General features: G+C 42.2%; 1 protein-coding gene across 4 annotated transcripts in view; it reads right to left on the reverse strand.

Moving 5' to 3' along the window:
• ASTN2 (astrotactin 2) overlaps positions 1-17,029 on the reverse strand; it is an 895,599-nt gene that overhangs the window by 479,353 nt on the left and 399,217 nt on the right. For all 4 annotated transcript variants that reach the window (XM_059925469.1, XM_059925467.1, XM_059925466.1 and 1 more), the window contains one exon: positions 14,388-14,555. In XM_059925469.1, the coding sequence (XP_059781452.1) occupies positions 14,388-14,555 (168 nt within the window). The remainder of the gene's footprint in view (positions 1-14,387; positions 14,556-17,029) is intronic.

Here is a 17,029-nt window from a genome sequence, read left to right on the forward strand (position 1 = left end):
TTTTGCCCTTGATTCAATAATTCCCATTTACTGAACATGTATATTTGCCATATAATGTAGCAGGTACTTTATACTGCTATGCTGATTATAATTGTCACAATAACCTAGCAAAGGTGAATGAATACCTTCTTCTGGGATGAAAAAGAGCAGGAAATTGAGGCTTGGGGAAAATTAAGCAATTTGCCTAAAACTGTACCAATACTGTAGTTAGAGGCAGAGCCAAGATTTTAACCCAGATCTGCCTGACTTCAAAGCCTTGACTCTTACAATTTTGTTCTGACTGCCTCTCCGAAAACAAAACTGAGCGTACTATGAGGGCAGCTTGACTACGAGCGAAGAGAGGGTGGTGGCAGGGTCTGGTCCACTTCCCTCCCTGGGAACTGACTCAGTCTTGGGGCTCAGTCATTGTTTGTGGAAGAAAGACATGAACGAAGCGTATGGGGAACCCGCCACGCTCCAGATGCCCAGCACTGAAACTCTTCCTTGCATGAATGAGTGGATCTGATCGCAAGCATGCAAGATGAGCCTGGAAAAGCACTGCTGGGAGCCGAAACGGCCTGCACACATTGTAAAAGACTCCTGAAGGCATTGGGTCAAATTGCAGGCAGGGGCCTACATCCCAAGGATGAAATATTTTGACTGCTTAAAATGTTCTCAAGAGGTAGGGAAATCAAGCCTTAGCAGGGTAGTCAGGAGACCTCTGCTCTGCCACTGACTTGACTCTGGCAAGGCGCTGATCCAAGGTCAAGGGTGATGACCCACCCTCAGCAGCTGTAGAAGGAGGGGGTGAGTTAGATGATTGGCACGGTTCCTCCAGCTCTGCCTCTCTTTGTTCTGGACACCCGCCTCCAAACTTGCCCCTGCAGGAGAGTCTTTATAAAGGCTTCTCAGGAGGTCTGGAGAGGCCACTGTCGTGAGTTAATACTTTCCTTCCCCAAGAAGGGGCACTCAGGGTGGTGCAAGTTCAAAGTTGCCACCTGAGAATGACACCTTAGGTTCTGTGCTAAGGCTCCTTACTCCCCTCACTCTCGTCCCAGCCCTGTGTGGCAGAGTGCCCAGGAAAGCTCTGCCCAGCCCCCTCACTTGCATCACATATTTGTTTCACTGTTTTCCTTCTTCTCTCATCCTAGGTCATTGGTGTCTATTACAGACTGAATGTTTGTGTCTCCTGCAAATTTCTATGTCAGATCCCTAATCCCCAATGTGATGGTATTTGGAAATGGGGCCTTTGGGAGGCAATTAGGGTTAGATGAGGTCATGAGAGTGAGACCCTTGTGATGGGGTTAGTGGTCTCACAAGAAGCGGAGGAAAGAGAGATCTTGCTTTCTCTCTGTATGCACACACCAAGGAAAGGCCAGGTGAGGACACAGTGACAAGTTGAGACACTGGCCATCTGCAATCCAGGAAGAGGACCCTCACTAGGAACTAATTCAGTGTATCTCAATGTTAGGCCTCCCAGCGTCTAGAACTGTGAAAAATAAGTTTCTATTGTTCAAGCCACCCAGTCTGTGATATCTTGTCATGACAGCCCAAGCAGACTAAGACAGAGTCACCCTCTCCTGGACCTTTTCTTTAAAGACAGTGTGAAAACTGGTCCTGGAGCTCATACACATGTGGGGGACCTAAAAATTGGATTCTTCATCTCTGACGTCAAAGCCTGAAACCAATTCATTAGACAGAAAGCTTCAAAGGGACAGAGATGGCAGCTTCTTTTTCTCACTATCCCCAGTACTGGGCATGATGCCTGGCATATAATTGGCATTCACTAAATGACTGCAATGAATGAAATGCAATATCTAGATTCTGACCACTTCTTTCCACCTCCACTGCTACCACCCTGGCCCAAGCCACCAGCATCTGTGGTCTGGATTATTCCATCAGTCTTCCAAGTAGCTCCCCTGTTACCACTCTTGTCTCTATCCCTATAGATTTTTTCTCAACAGAGTGGCCAGAGTAATTCTCTTAAAATATGTTAGATGACATCAGTCCTCTACTCAGAATGTTCTATGGCCCCCCCTTGCATTCAGGTTGAAAGCCAATGTTCTTAAAAAGCTCTACAGAGGCTCTGGTCCTCTGGTCCCTCTCTGACCCCATCTCCTAATATCCTCCTAGTGTCCAGCGAAGCCCAGCCACATTCTCTCCCATGACCTTCCTCAAATATGTGAGGCAGAGTCCACTCCCAGAGCCTTTGTACTGGCTATCTCCTCCTCCTGGGCTCTGCTCTCGCCAGATATCCACAAGGCGTGTTTCTCCCTCACCTCTCCAACAGTGCCTACCTTGAAGAGGCTACTAAAATGTGCAACCATCCCTCTTTTCCGCATTCACAGCCCCCCTTCCTGTAGTCTTTTTTTCAATAACACATCAACTTCTAACATAGGATACAATTTATTAATTACTACCTATATTCTAATCATCTGTCTGTCCCATGCCCCTACCAGAATATGAGCTCCATCATGGCAGCAATTTTTATCTGTTCTTTTCATTCTGTCACTGCCTGATATCCTGCTTAAATTAGGTGCTTGATAAATACCAGTTGAATGTTAAATGAACAAATCCACGAATGAAAGAATAAATACCAAACCCAGTTCTTTAACCCAGATGCCAAAGCATTAAATCAGTCTACTAGACCAGGGGTTGGCATTTTTTTTTCTTTAAAGGGCCAGATGGCAAATACATTAGGTTTTGCAAGCCACAGAGTTATGACTACTGAACTCTGCTGTTGTAGCTATAAATAGTCATAGGCAATATGTTAACTAGTGAATATGGCTGTGTTTCAATAAAACTTTATGAAAAACAGCAGTTGGCTGGTGGGCTGTAGTTTGCTGACCCCCGCACCAGACCAGGCTCTACCAGGCCAAGCAATGTGTCTGGTTTTGCTCACTGTTAAATCTTGGTTCCTAGCACATTACTCAGCACAGCATTGTCACTCATAAATATTTTAAATGAAATAAAATATATATGAAACATAATTTCACTCTTCACTCTCTGTCACAGCTGTCTAATTGAACTTGCTGCAATCAGAGAAATGCTCTTCAATACACAGCCACTAACCACGTGTGGCTATTGAGTACTTGGAACACGGGGACTGTGGCTCAATTCACATTTTAATTTAGCCACATATGGCTATTTGCTACTATGTTGGACAGTGTAGGTCTATCACAATCATGCTTTTGCTTCATGGTCCAACTCTGGTCTCTCCCCCTCCAAGAAGCCTTCCCTGACTGCTCAGGTTCATAGTAAATTGCCTTTTTTTTAAACAGTCCTACAATACTCATTTTATTCAATTCATGTTTTGAGCACAGCTCTAATAATAGCTAACATTTGTTAAGTGTTGTGTACCAGGCATTGTGCTAAGTGCTTAATATGCTTTACCTAGTTCAATCCACGTAATCATCCTCTGAGGACTATTATGTTGATATCATCTACCACCATTTACCACTGAGAAAAACAGAGGTAAAGAAAGGGTCGGGAACGTGTCCAAAGTTGTGCAGGTCCAAAATGAAGGGGCTGGAATTTGAATCCAAGTCCACTGGAATCCAGAGCTCAAGTTCTTGACCATTACAAGATGTTTATTAAGAGTTGAAATGTGTGGTGGTCCCAGTTTCCTGTTTGTATATTCCTTCAAGAAATCAGGAAGCATGAGTGATCCTATTTCTACATCCTCCAGAGCCAGAGTTGGACACAGCATTGGCTTTCAGTGCACATTTTCAGTACACAGAATTTCAGAGCTGGAGAGCACTTAGAGAAATCTAATGTAAGCTCCTCTTATATTAAATAGAGAAACTGAGGCCCAGAGACAAAGTGGCATGTCAAAAGTTACACCCTGAGTAAAAATTGCAGATCTAGGAGAAGCCCATGGAATTTATCTCCAAATCCAGTGTTTCTTCTTTCATCAACTCATTCCATTATTCATCATTAAACATCAGTACAATGGGATAAAGCAGAGAATAATATAGACACAATCCTTGTCTTTTTATGGCATACAGTCTCTTAGATAACAAGGAATTGAATACAGAACCACACAAATAAATGTATATTAACTATACATTGTAGCATAGGCTAGCGGTTAAGAGGATAAACTCTGAAGCCAGACTTCTGAAACTCCAGTCTAAACTCTACCATTTCTTAGATGTGTGACTTTGGGAAAATCCATTAACTTACGTAATTTAGTTTCCTCACATGTAAAATGGTGATAGTAATAAGGCATTCCACTAATTCTAAGACACACAACTTTCCACATTTCAATATCCCTGAAAATGAGGACTTATGTGGTAATTATTAGTATCTTATGGTTATTAGTGGCAGCATTTTTTCCTTAATAGTGCATAAGATATCGGTATATACATCTGTTTGTGACTTGGTTTAGTTAAAATATGACTCTATCTACCTCACAGGGTTATTGAGAGGATTAAATGAGATAATACATGTGACTTGCTTAGAAGAGTGCGACACAGAGTTTGTGCTATATAATGTGCATTATTATTATTATTATCATTGTATTTACTATAAAGAAAAAAGTAGAGTGCACAAATGGAGCTTAAAACATGGAGGAATAACTGAGTCTAGAAGGTCAGCAAAAATGTCCTTGAGGAAGTGACATTTAAACTGAAACAAGAAAGACAAGGATGAGTGAAGAAAGTGAAGAATGGGACTTCTACGAAGCGGGGGTGGGTAGAGGGCAGCCTGAAGCCTGCAGAGTGAACACACCTGCAAAGACCTCTCACACTGGCTACTGGAAATGCCTCGCCCTTGACAAGCGTGGACACTTCACAACGTGGCTTTGTATCCTAATAACATTCCCATCTCCAATCTATATTTTTGCCCATACCTTTGTTTATTCATAATCCATTGGTCATAAGGTATTACAAATATATTTAGAAGCTTCCTGAATTTTTTTTTTTAAATAGTAGGACACAGAACATTTTGGGGGGGGCAAATATATTTCTTTAATACATTTGTTGGCTAAAATTAAACACAAACTCTAATTTAAATGACAGTAGATTATTTTCTGGATGATAAAATCTAGTTTTAGAAGCTGAGAGCCCTCTTCCTCATTGGTACAATTCTCCTGGAAATAATTACCAGAGATGCATCTCAGGTTATCTTCCTCCATGCAACTTTACAGTATGAGGTTCTCACAACCTCTTTCTTTCAAGTTCAGAAGTAAAGGCTGCCTTGAACTTCCAGTGGGACTGGCATGTTCCCAATAAGAAAATGTTTTCAAAGTCTCTTTTACAGCCCATTCTAACCTTCCCGTCCTTCCCAGCACTTGAGCAGGCAGTCCTGTGGCTTGCTGTCGTGGGCTCTCTGAAATTTTATGACCTCATCTTTGACACAGATTGCTCTTTTCCAAGGACCTCAACCCTCTTCCACAACATAACATTTTACAACACATTTAAACCAGATAAAGCCAGACTCCCAAACAGAGATTAAAAAATGGTTTCCCTACAACTCATAAGTGCTGTCCCAGTTTCACCTCTCTGGTTCTGCATGTTTCCCACATCCCCAACCCAATCGGGTCCTTTTATTTTTTTCCAAGTCAACTTATTCTGCAAATTCTTTGTCCAAAGGATTTATGCCTGCCTCTGAGAATTCTCAGCAAATACCTACCAGAGGGAGAATGCCAGAATGTCTCTCTCTTCTCAGTGCTAAGCAAACCCTCTCACACACTCACTCTCAATACAGTAGCTCTTCACTCAGTCTGGGTCCAAATCCCAGCTGAGACACTTAGTAAATATATGACCCTGAGAATGTCAATCAGTTACTTTAAGACACAGCTTCTAGTACGGAAAACGGAAGCAATAATAACCACCTAGATGTGTTGTCATGAAGACCAAGAGAGTTACTAAATCAGTCTCAGCATGATACCTGGTACACAACAAGTACATAATAAACAGTAGATGCTGTTCCTGTATTCATGTACCTCTTGATATCTCACCCAAATTCTACCATCCTTCTCTTAACTGTAAGCTATTATTTGGTCACTGTCTAACATCCTCATCTGCTATAAATAAATAATGAATGCATCAAATGGATCAGTCTGATGTGATAAAGGTGCTTTTATGATTAACATTCATTTCACGGAATTTAAGCAGAAAAATCTTGGTCTGTTGTTGTTTGAACGTCTTTAGTTGGAAATGGTGTTGGATAGTTTGTTTCCTTTATCTTGTATGTCTGCAAAATAAGGCGTTGGGTTCATTAATTTACAGTCAGTTTAGATGAGTTTTGTTTAATACAGCTCCCAGTAAAGTTCGGGACCAAGGAATGGTGAGGTGGAGAGCATTATGGGTTCTGAGGATCGGTGGCTCACTTTATGAAGGACTGATTTCCCCAGTTGAGGTCCACTGGGGTAACAGCATAGCTGGACGTGGATCGATCCTCACCAGATAAAGGACAGAGCTTACTCTGAGTTCAAGAAAGACTAGTGATACCGAGCTCAAGGGAGAAGGTGACTTTCAGCAGAGAATTAATTGTCCCAGATAAAAATCTTTAGCAAAAACACACTTAGCCGAAATGTCATTGTCAGCACCCTTAGGGCTACTCCTGGTCTTGACACCAGAACCCTACACCCAACCCACTAACCAACCCTTGACCTTTCAGCAACTGAAACTTGCTTCTCATGCATTCATTAATTCACTCATTCATTCACTCACTCATTTATTCGTTCAAGAAAAGATGTATTGATGCAGGAACTGTTTCAGTACCTGATACGCAGCAATAAACAAGATGAGCAAAGGTCAACTCTTTATAAAACTTATGTTCTCATATATAAATTTCTCCTCTCTGGTCTGCCAGAAAGTTGGCTCTCTTTGGATAGATCTCAACTTATTTAACTGCACATCTCACTAAGCACCACCCAACGTAAACCCTATGTTATCTACTACATTACCTAGAAACCACCCATGCTACAATCCCCTTCAAGGGCAGAGACATTCTTATTCTCTGTGAATTCTTGGTCTTTACAACTTCATAAAGTCCTTGTGTCCCTTTAAACGTTAATAATACAGGGATCAGCAAATAACAGAAACAATCTATAAACAACTGGAAACATTTAGTACATTATAAGACATACATAGGACATAACTACACACTTTGTATTCTCATTTCATATCCAATTGTAAATGAAAAGTGTCTGCTGAAGACATGAAAATAAACTGCATGTGATGGCAAACATGACTGACATCTCTATCAATTTGAAAAGAAAATCCAATCTGCTTTAAATGCCATTTACAAATTGTTTCAATCATACTTATGTTCTAAGTTATTAGTGCTTAAAAGGTCACAGAAACATGAATTTTAAGCTGGAAAGTATCTTAGGAATTATTCAGGGTTGTAATTCGTATCTTGCCACTAATTGACTGAGTGACACCAGGCAACCTGCTTAGCCTCTGTGACCTTCAATAGATCAGACTAGATGATCGCTAGGGACCTTTCTTGCATTAAAATTATGTTTCCACTAATCTCCTTGTTGAAAAGAAGGAATATGAAGTTCACAATACATGACATGCCCAAGGTCAAATGACAAATCTGTGGCAAAGCTGGCAGTAGGATTGAGAGCCTATGGCTTTTTTCATTGTACACGTTTAAAAGTCACACAAGGACTAAATGAAAAGCCAGCAGATGGAAACATCCAGGTTACTGAAAGTTTCTTCATTAGGTGCTCAGGTCTTAGAGGCCAGAGGCTGTATCTTACTTTCTTCTCACATAATCTAACACAGTTGTGCATTGCTGAACTAAAGGTATTTCATAAAATAGTTATTAAATTAATTGAAATGTTTATTAAATTAATGAAGTGAAGACACTACGGACTAAATAACTGATTATAAAATAGCAGTAGACACTATGTTTTGAGTGCCCACCATAAATTAGGTACCATACCAAGTGCATTTTAAATGTGATTTTTCATCTTCTTCTCACAACAACTGTGCAAAATGGGAATTATCTGCCTCTTTTTGTATACGTAAAAATGAGGCTTGGATATGTTAAATGACCTGCCAAAGTCAGTAAACAGAAAGGCAAGCATTTGAACCTAGTTCTGTAGGATTCCAAAGGATATTCCAATTCTACTCTGGTTCACTAAAGGCTTGAATGAATAAACGAATAGGTGAAAGAATTAGTGACTAAATGAGTTAGTGTTCTGCAGTTACCTGCCTCATGTGGTTTGGGGCCATACCGTCAATGATCTTGTATACAGAATTTAACATGATACCACCCATCTGCAGAAATTTACTAAAGCTGTTTCACACTAAGATTCACCCATGATGACATTTTCTAAACTACTTTTACTGAGGTAGCTGGTTTGTAACACTGTACATTTCATGTGCACATTGTATTTCTACTTCTGTACACATTCCAACATGCTCACCACCAAAAATTGAGTTTCCACCCATCACCATAGAGTTGATCCCCTTTACCCACTGTCACTCTCCCCATTCTTAAGGTCAAGGCCTGATCATTTGGACTGTGCGGCGCTGCATTTGATCAGACCACAGCACGTAGTCCTTGAATGTTCACTTCCTACCTTCAGAGAGCTGAAGGGTAATGGTAGTTTATTCTGGAAGGGAGCATAATGCCGCCCTCCGGCAACGTTTTCAAGCCTTCTCTGAGCCATCACTGAGACTCTTCTTTGCCTTGGTCCTTGATTAGTTTGTTCTCATCCCATCCACTGTTATGATGGTAAATGTTTAACGATTGGCTTTCCAAAGAAAATAAGCCATGGTTTGTAACATTTACCAATTTTGTTGGGTATAAATACTCTCATCACAGCCAATTTCCAAGCTACCTGCATGACAGAACTGAACAAAGAGCTGGGATGAGATGGTAACAATCGACTCTCATGAGTTCACAGAAAATAATGAAAGGAGGAAGAAAGGGAGGGAGGGAGGGAGAGAGAAAGGAAGGAGATCTCCCTCTCTATGCTCCTTGAAAACATCGAATTCACCAACTTTCAGTTTCTTCCTCTATTTCCGCCTATATATAAACTCAGATTTTAACTCCATACAAGCCAGCTCCAGCACACTCTGGAATCAATTCCATAATCAGCCCTGCAGGTGGTACTAATTATTGAAATCCCTGGAAAAACACACCTGAGCTGGGCTATGGCACAGAGTCAGGAAAACTTGACCAGGCTCCTTCACACATCACGGCAATTATATATTGTTCAGCAACAATATCTCCCCAGTTTCCTTCTCCTTTCTGGTCAGTTGGGAAGAATGATCCTTCTTGCCGACACATCCAATAAAGCATTAAGGCATGATGATCAGAACTTGGACTCCATGACTTGGTTCAGCCCTATAGATCCCACCCACAGAAGGCAGGGCTCATTTAAGGGAAGCTAAGCCACTTTTGTCACATCTAAGATCTGAATATGTACAGGGCTTGGGGGTTTTGTTTTTCCATGACTTCCCCAAATTCTAATTCTTGGTGGAAGGCTGAGGAGAGAACACCCAGCTATTCCCTTGGGCAGTTAGATGTTCCGTAAAACAACTGGATAGATAGAAGGCAGGTTTCCCTTTTTCAGTGGCCGATGTAGCCTTACTAAAATCCCTGGTGGTTCCCAGAATCGTCAGATCCTCATCTTTCTGGGAGCTCTCTTCACCCCACCTTTCCAGCCTTATCTCCTTCCATTCCCCTAGTTCTCTTCCTCTACCTCACATGTAGCACATTCTCCAGAGGCCAGCCCAGCTATGCTGCTCTCTGCTTCTGGGAATCACTCTAGACTTACTCCCTCTCTTTCTCCATCATCAAGATTCCTCTGCTCAAGCACCTTTTATTCATACTCCCTACTGATTCTACAAGGCTCAGCTAACAGGTCATCTTTTCCATGATGGAGCTCCTGAAATTCCCATCTAGAATACATTTCTCCCTTTTCTCCAGGCATGAGGTACTCTATAAATGCCTGTTCTTGATTTATTCTACATTGTGTCTTTTATAATAGCTGTAGAGGAGCGTATTATTTTTATCCCAGCAAAAATGTGAAATCCATGAAGGCAGGAACATTGTCCAGTTTGTCTGTGATTTCCCATAGCACTGAACACACAAGACTTAATGCATCTGTGGAATTAAGAAAATCTTGCTTGAACGGATTTAACAAATTGAAATAAATTTTACATAGTGGGTTTGAGTCAAGCCCCATGAAAATATATTCAGGGAACTTATGTTCTTATTTCCACTCTTTATCTGTAGATCACCCCATCCCTTTATGTCTTGTGATTTATAAGAGCAAGGTGCTCTGCTGAAGGATAAATAAGATACAGTAGTAAGCTTGAAGGAGCTTACATTTTAGCGTTGTAGTTTCCAAATAATAACTCATGCTTTAAACAAATTTTTAGTCAACAGAAAACTCTGGTGATACTGTAGAAGTCATCCATTCTACAGAGAGGAAATGAGAGGTAATTAAGAAAATAGAATTTTGGAAAGTAGATAATTAAAGGATAGAAGAAATTTCAGGTAGAGGGAAGAGCCTGAACTCTAGTCAGAAGGTAAAACTCTGCATAGGGTGTTTGGGGGGTGGGAGTATTGTGAATGTGAGCAGAGAGGAGAATGCAAAGGGGAACGTTCTTGGGAGGGTGAGACTCTCTAGCTGGTCTGGCTACTGGACAGCTCTTGGTGACCCAATTTCTCTAGTGCTGGAAAATATTTAATCTGAGTTTATATGTAAGTGGATATGGAGGAAGAAGCTGAAAATTGGTGAATCAAATTTTTTCAAGGAGCATGGGAAGGGAAATGTCCTTCCTTCCTCCCTCCTTCCCTCTCTCCCTCCTTCCCCCTTTCTTTTTTTTTTGTGAATGAATTACATGTCAGTATAATGATAAGTTTTAAAGATACACAGATGGGCAAGACACATGCTTTGAATCCCCCTCTCCAGCCCCTAGCAAAGCTTACAGTCTGGTGATAGATCCAGACAAGGAAAGAACAATGACTGCCCAGGCACAAGGGCTATAACACAGGGAGGCACGGAGGCTATGAGAGCAGAGAGGAGGACCCCTGAGTTTGGTCAGGGCTGGGGGTGGCGAGTCATGAATGCCTCTGAGAGGAAGGATGTTTGGGCTTCATGAAATGGAAATAAAAAGAGCCCCTGGTCTCCAAGTAAAAGGAGGAGAAAGACATTTCAAGGGGGAGGAAAACAGCCCGTGAAAGGGATGCAGGCATGAAAAGGCATGGTGCCTTCAGGGAAGCGCGGGTATCAGTGTACCTAGAGCCCATGGTATGTGACAAATAGAGGCAGAAGATAAAGTGATAAAAGTGAGCGTGATTTTGTCAAGATAAATAATGAATTAACAAACATGGCGACTGGGCCTCTCGCTGTTTGTTTAGAACATGAGAGGACTATTTGGGAAGAAGAGGTTAGAGCTTTGCTGTACCAAGGGTAGTACTTGGGTCAGAAATATCAGCAAGAGCTGACAGCCTTTTAGGGATGTAGAATCTTAGGCCTCACTCTAGACCTACTGAGGGCTTGAGAAGCATTGGTTAGGAGCACAGGATCCTAGGTTTGAATCCTGGCTCTGCCACCTGCTGGCTGTGTGACTTTGTTCCTTTTATCTTTCTTCTCTGGGTATCAGTATCATCAGTGATAAAGTTGAGAAGGTCAACCCAGTGGATTCTAGCAACATCTTCAACTCTAAGGGGTTGAGTGCATGTGTATGCGTGTGTGTGTGTGTGTGCGTGTGTGTGTGTGTGTGTGTGTGTGTGTGTTGGGAGTAAAGGGACACTCCTTAGGGTGTCAGTGCCTTAAAGTCTAAATGTTTTAATTAAGAGAAAGAAGATTCAGCTATCTGGTCCAATGGTATACTAGAGTTGCATCACATTTTCTGAATAGCTTCCCCAGTAGGCCTATGTAAAGGCTGGAAAAATGTGTCTGAATATAGGCTCCCAACTAAAGGATAAGGAGGGAATGATGGTTAGAAAGCCTAATCCTTGCCTGATTCTGCAGAGACACAGGGGTTAGCCTGGAGAATCCCCCTCCTTACTCCCGAATTGCTGCCCCATGGAGAAGGGGAAGAGAATTTGGGTAGAGGAAGCAAACTCTTGACCTGGGACACTGAGTCTCCTCAGCTCTACAGAGGCTTCCTCGCGGCATCAGTACAGTGAGATTTTCAGGCAAGATGGCCAGAATCTTGTTAATGGAGAGGCAGGTGAAATTGCAGAGAAAAATATACCAGTATGAGTTGTAGGGAAGAGCACAGGACGGGGAGAAGGAGAACTGGGGTTCTAATACCAGCTTCATTTCTAACTTGCTTTGTGATCTTGGTAAGCTTTTCTCCTCTCTAACTCCTATTTCCCTGTTTGTGGACATTAATAACTCTTGGGCAACAACTATGAGTAAGATGCTGTCCATTTACTAAGCAATAACTGTAAATAAGATGGTGTCTTTTGGGTTAATAGTATCCATATGTTGTTGACTCACAAATTTCTATCTCCAGATAAGACCTCTTCTTTGAATACGACTTTTGGATTCAAATGCCTATTTTTCATCTCTACCTGATGTTTAGGAGTCATCTTGAACTAATATCCAAAATAGCAGTCTTGATCCCCTTCACCTCAGCCCTGACCCGCCTACTGCAGCTTCTGACTCAATAAATGATAAGTCTGTCATGTCACTATTCAGACTGAATGATTTGGAATCATCTTTGACTCCTCTTTATTTCTCATCTTCCATATCCAATACAAGTTCTGTCAAGTCTACACTCTAAATATATCCAGAATTTGATCACTTATCACCATCTTCTCCCCTAATCCCTGTGTTCCCAGCCACTACCAACTCCTGTCTACATTGGAAAAACAGTGCCCTTGAACGCCCTCTAAGTTGATTTGTCACACAGCAGTCAGAGTGGTCCTGTTAAAATGTAGGTCGGATCATGTTGCTCCTTTGCTCAGAATCCTCCAATGACTTCTCATCTCACTCAGAGTAACATCCAAAGTCCTTTTCCTATATAAGGCCTTCCAACCTCCCCCCATCACCACCCCCTTCCCAAGCTTCATTTCAAGTTTGCATCCTAACTTCTCTCTCTCTCCCCTCCAACCATACTGGTCTTCCTGCTAGTACTGAATCAATGGGATCTTCCTGTGCTCCTGCTGCAGAGGCTGTCCCTTGCTATTCTATCTGCCTAGAATGCTTTCCCCCCAGATGTTAGCATGGCTTCCACCGTCTCCACCTTAAAGTGCCGGCTCAAATGTTACCACCTTGGAGAAGCCTTCCCTGACCACCCTTTCTGTAATAACAACTCCGCCCCTACTCCCAGCTCAGCATCCCTTATGCTTCGTGCTCTGCCCCCAGCATTTATCATCCCCTGACACAGTATATCCACATTTACCTGTTTGCCTATTGCAGCACTGTCCCACAGAACTTTCTGCAATGATGGTAATGTCCCGAGTCCTCCAAGAGGTAGTCACTGGACACATTAGCTATGGAGCACTTGAAATGTGGCTAACATGGCTGAGGAAATGTTTACTTTTATTTAATTTTAATTAACTTAAATTTAAACAGCCACAGGTGGCTAGTGGCTACCTTCTCAGGCAGTGCAAATTTAATGTCTCTGTAGAATATAAACTTAATTAGGACAGAGATTTTGCCTTTTTTGTTCACTGCTATGTCACCAATGCCTAGAAAAGTGCCCAGCTACTCAATAAATATCTGCCAAATGAATGAATAAATGAGTATACTAAGAGATTTCCATACATTATCTCATTTAATCCTAACAACAGGCTTGTGAGTTAGATGCTACTTTCATTCTCTAGTACTCAGAGAGAGAAAGCATCTTGCTAAAGAATGCCCAGCTAGTTTGTACCCTATAGCCAACATCTCCCCAGTTAAGGTGAAAAAGTTCTGGGGATCTAATGTACAGAATGGTGAACAGTTAACCATGTGGTATTATATGTGGGAAACTCCTAAGAGAGTAGATCTTAAATGTTATCACCACATACACAAAAAAAGCAAGGTGATGGAAGTGTTAATGAACCTTATTGCTGTAATCATTTATATGTGTATTAAATCATCACATTGTACACCTTAAACTTACACAATGTTATATGTCAGTTATATTTCAATAAAGATAAAAAAAAATGATAAAGAATACCCAGCTAGTAAAAGGTATTGATAGATAGGATCTAAGCTCAGGGACGTCTGGTGACATTCAGACACTCTGCTTTGCTGAAATTGGACGAGATGTTCTCTGTGGTCCTTTCGGAGATGCTGTGGTTTTATAAGAATTTGCTTTGTTGTCAGGCCATGGCAGCACATAGTTTAACCACCAGTGGGATTGATGGACCTTTACATAAAGCCCCTTGTCAATCACTCAGAAGCCATGATTCTTCAGGCAGAAGGAGTGCAGACCATCTTCCAGCCGACACCCTCTCTCCCTCCATCCCCAGCCCTGCTCGTGGCTCACCGGTTTCTGGGTCGCAGAGCTGCTCACAGGCATCCGTGGTCCTCTGTCCACAGAGGTCCCTCACCCATGGGGAGGTGGCGTTGATCTGGTAATACAGGGACAGCTTGGCCGGGTTCAACCAGTCGGAGACGTCCAGGTAGCTCCCTTCACTCACCACAAAGCTGCTCCCTGTGGGGAAACAGAGAGAGAGCTACTTTCTCCACGATTTTAGGGTACAGGTGTCTTGCCACTGGTGCTGCAGGGCAGGAACAGAGACAGGTGCATACAAGCCATCCGCCCCGCAACCCCAGGTCCTCTGTTCTCGCTTAGCTACACACATTCACAGAGCATCTACAACGTGCCAGTCATGGTGTCAGCAGCCAATGGAGACAGGCAAGTCAGACATGAGAGGCAGTTCAGCCTAGTGCTAAAGAGTCAGGCCCTTAGGACTGAGAGAGACTTGGGTTCAAATCCTGGATCCACTTTTACCAGCCGTGGACTTTGGACAAGTCACTCAATGCCTCTGGGCCTTGGCTACATCATCTGTAAATAGGAATAGTAACGGAACCCACCTCACTGTTGTGAAAATGAAATAAATTAATGTAGATAAAGTGCTTAGCCAGTGCCTCATTTGTCCTAGTAAAGAATGATTAAATATTCAAATTTAAAATATAAAAAAAGCTTTTGTTTCTGTCACCCAGGCATCCCCCTTGGAACAGGGGTCACTAATACCCCACAGGGGGAAGGCAGATTATATTCCTCGGAACCACTGGCTGAGCATAAGGGAAATAGCGTCCTGGCCCCGTGGCCTAGGTTGCATTTTGTTTTGTTTTATTGTATGAGAGATAGAGAAAGACAGGATGAGAAAGAAAGAAAGAGAGAGAGAGAGATGGAGTCAAAGAAATCTGTAGCACCTCTAAAAGAAAAGCAGCACTCATGCAATGGAAGATGCCTTAATGTTGGGATATAATAAGGAAAGATGGAGTTTGGGGTGAACTGGGTAGTACAGGCTCTATCAAAATGGAGCAGCTGCAACTCAGCTCTAGCCAGCTCTTGCCAAATGGGTCTAAAGGTAAGTGGTGCAAGGACTTCAGGTTTTCATCAGGGGAGGCTGAAAATTTAGATTTTTACTGTGATCAACCAATTTGGAAATGATGGTTTACATTTGTTCTTGAAAGCTTGTGTAGGCCAAACAAAAGACCCCCCCACACACACACGCATACACACTTACACAGCCATATATGGGTTACATACATATATACACATATATATATTACATATATTCTTTGGGGTCAAGGAGCAGAAGCCCACTGAGGGTGGCCGCATATTGGGTGTAAATGGTGAGTGTATATATGTAGGAATATAGTGAAGGTAGAATTTCACAGAGGGAAATGGGGGAAAAAAGAGGTCAAATAGGACCAGGTTTCACAAAGCTGGACTTGGAGAGTGGTTCTAGATTTATGGCAGATCTAGAGACCTCAGCAGAAGGAGATCTTAAATTGTTTCAAAATTAGCATGACTTGGCTTCTCTCCCTACATCTGCTTCTCTCTACCTCACTATCAAGCAACAAAATCTTTCCATGTATGCAATTTAAATTTTCCAAAGAGGGACTCAATTAATAGACATCCTGTGGGTTTGGCAGCAACCTCTCTGTCAGGTCCCATCAGACCCTGCTGGCTAACCAATGGTCGGGTTTGTCTTGCCTCTGGTACCCAGCTGTGGTCCAATGGGCAATGGTCAGAGAGGCAGGGCCACGTCAGACCCTACCTGGCTGCCCTGAGGATCTAAGATTCCCTGGAAAGGATATGGGCATGGTAGGCAATGTTATCTTCTCTAAGTCATACACATGTTATGATTTATATCATCGTATAGAATGAGTTCCTAAATAAAAGCACAGCGGACAATATGGTTTTGGTGAGGATGAAAGAGGACTCTACATGAAAAGCATTAGGAGTAGATAGCATCGGGCTGGGAGAAAAGGAAATGACCACATTTGAAGTTGGCCTTAAAATCCTTGGCAGCTAAAGCAAAAAAAGAAGAAGTCTGTTGGATTCCATATTTTAAATTTCTGGCAAGGGGAGATATGCAAATCGATCTCCAAAGCCATATTTTCCCCTCTGGAACTAAGCCCGAGCAGAAACATGTCACATGGGTCCTTGTGCAAGGCACCGAACGTCAGTATCAACTACAGATTTTTCTTTTAAAAAGCACAGTCATGCTGTTTAAGTGGATAATTCTTGTATTTATTCTCACTAAAGACTGAGGGATGGATATTGAATTATGTCCCAGGGCTGAGTTTGGCTAATCCCACTACTTTAGGAAAGCTACACAGCACAGGGATAAAGAGAATAGAGTCAGCAAGATATGTATTCAGATCTTCACTCCGCTACCCACCAGCTCTGTAAACGGACAAGAAAACAAATCCTCAGTTATATCCTATGAAAGCTGTGGATACCGATTTCCCCTTCACAGGGTTAAAAAAAGATAAAGATTTAATGAGACAACACATTTGTCTTAGGTCAGGTTCACCAGAAATCAGACTCAATGGCAGAGACTGGCATGCAGGAGGTTTTTTGGGGTGTTCTCTTGTGAGGGCATGAGCAAAGTGGGACTGGGCAGAGGGAGAAGGTAGATCGCCATGCCGTTGTAGCAAAGCGCTCAG

The sequence above is a fragment of the Balaenoptera ricei genome, chromosome 6, assembly GCF_028023285.1.
Source record: "Balaenoptera ricei isolate mBalRic1 chromosome 6, mBalRic1.hap2, whole genome shotgun sequence".
Classification (NCBI taxonomy): domain Eukaryota; kingdom Metazoa; phylum Chordata; class Mammalia; order Artiodactyla; family Balaenopteridae; genus Balaenoptera; species Balaenoptera ricei.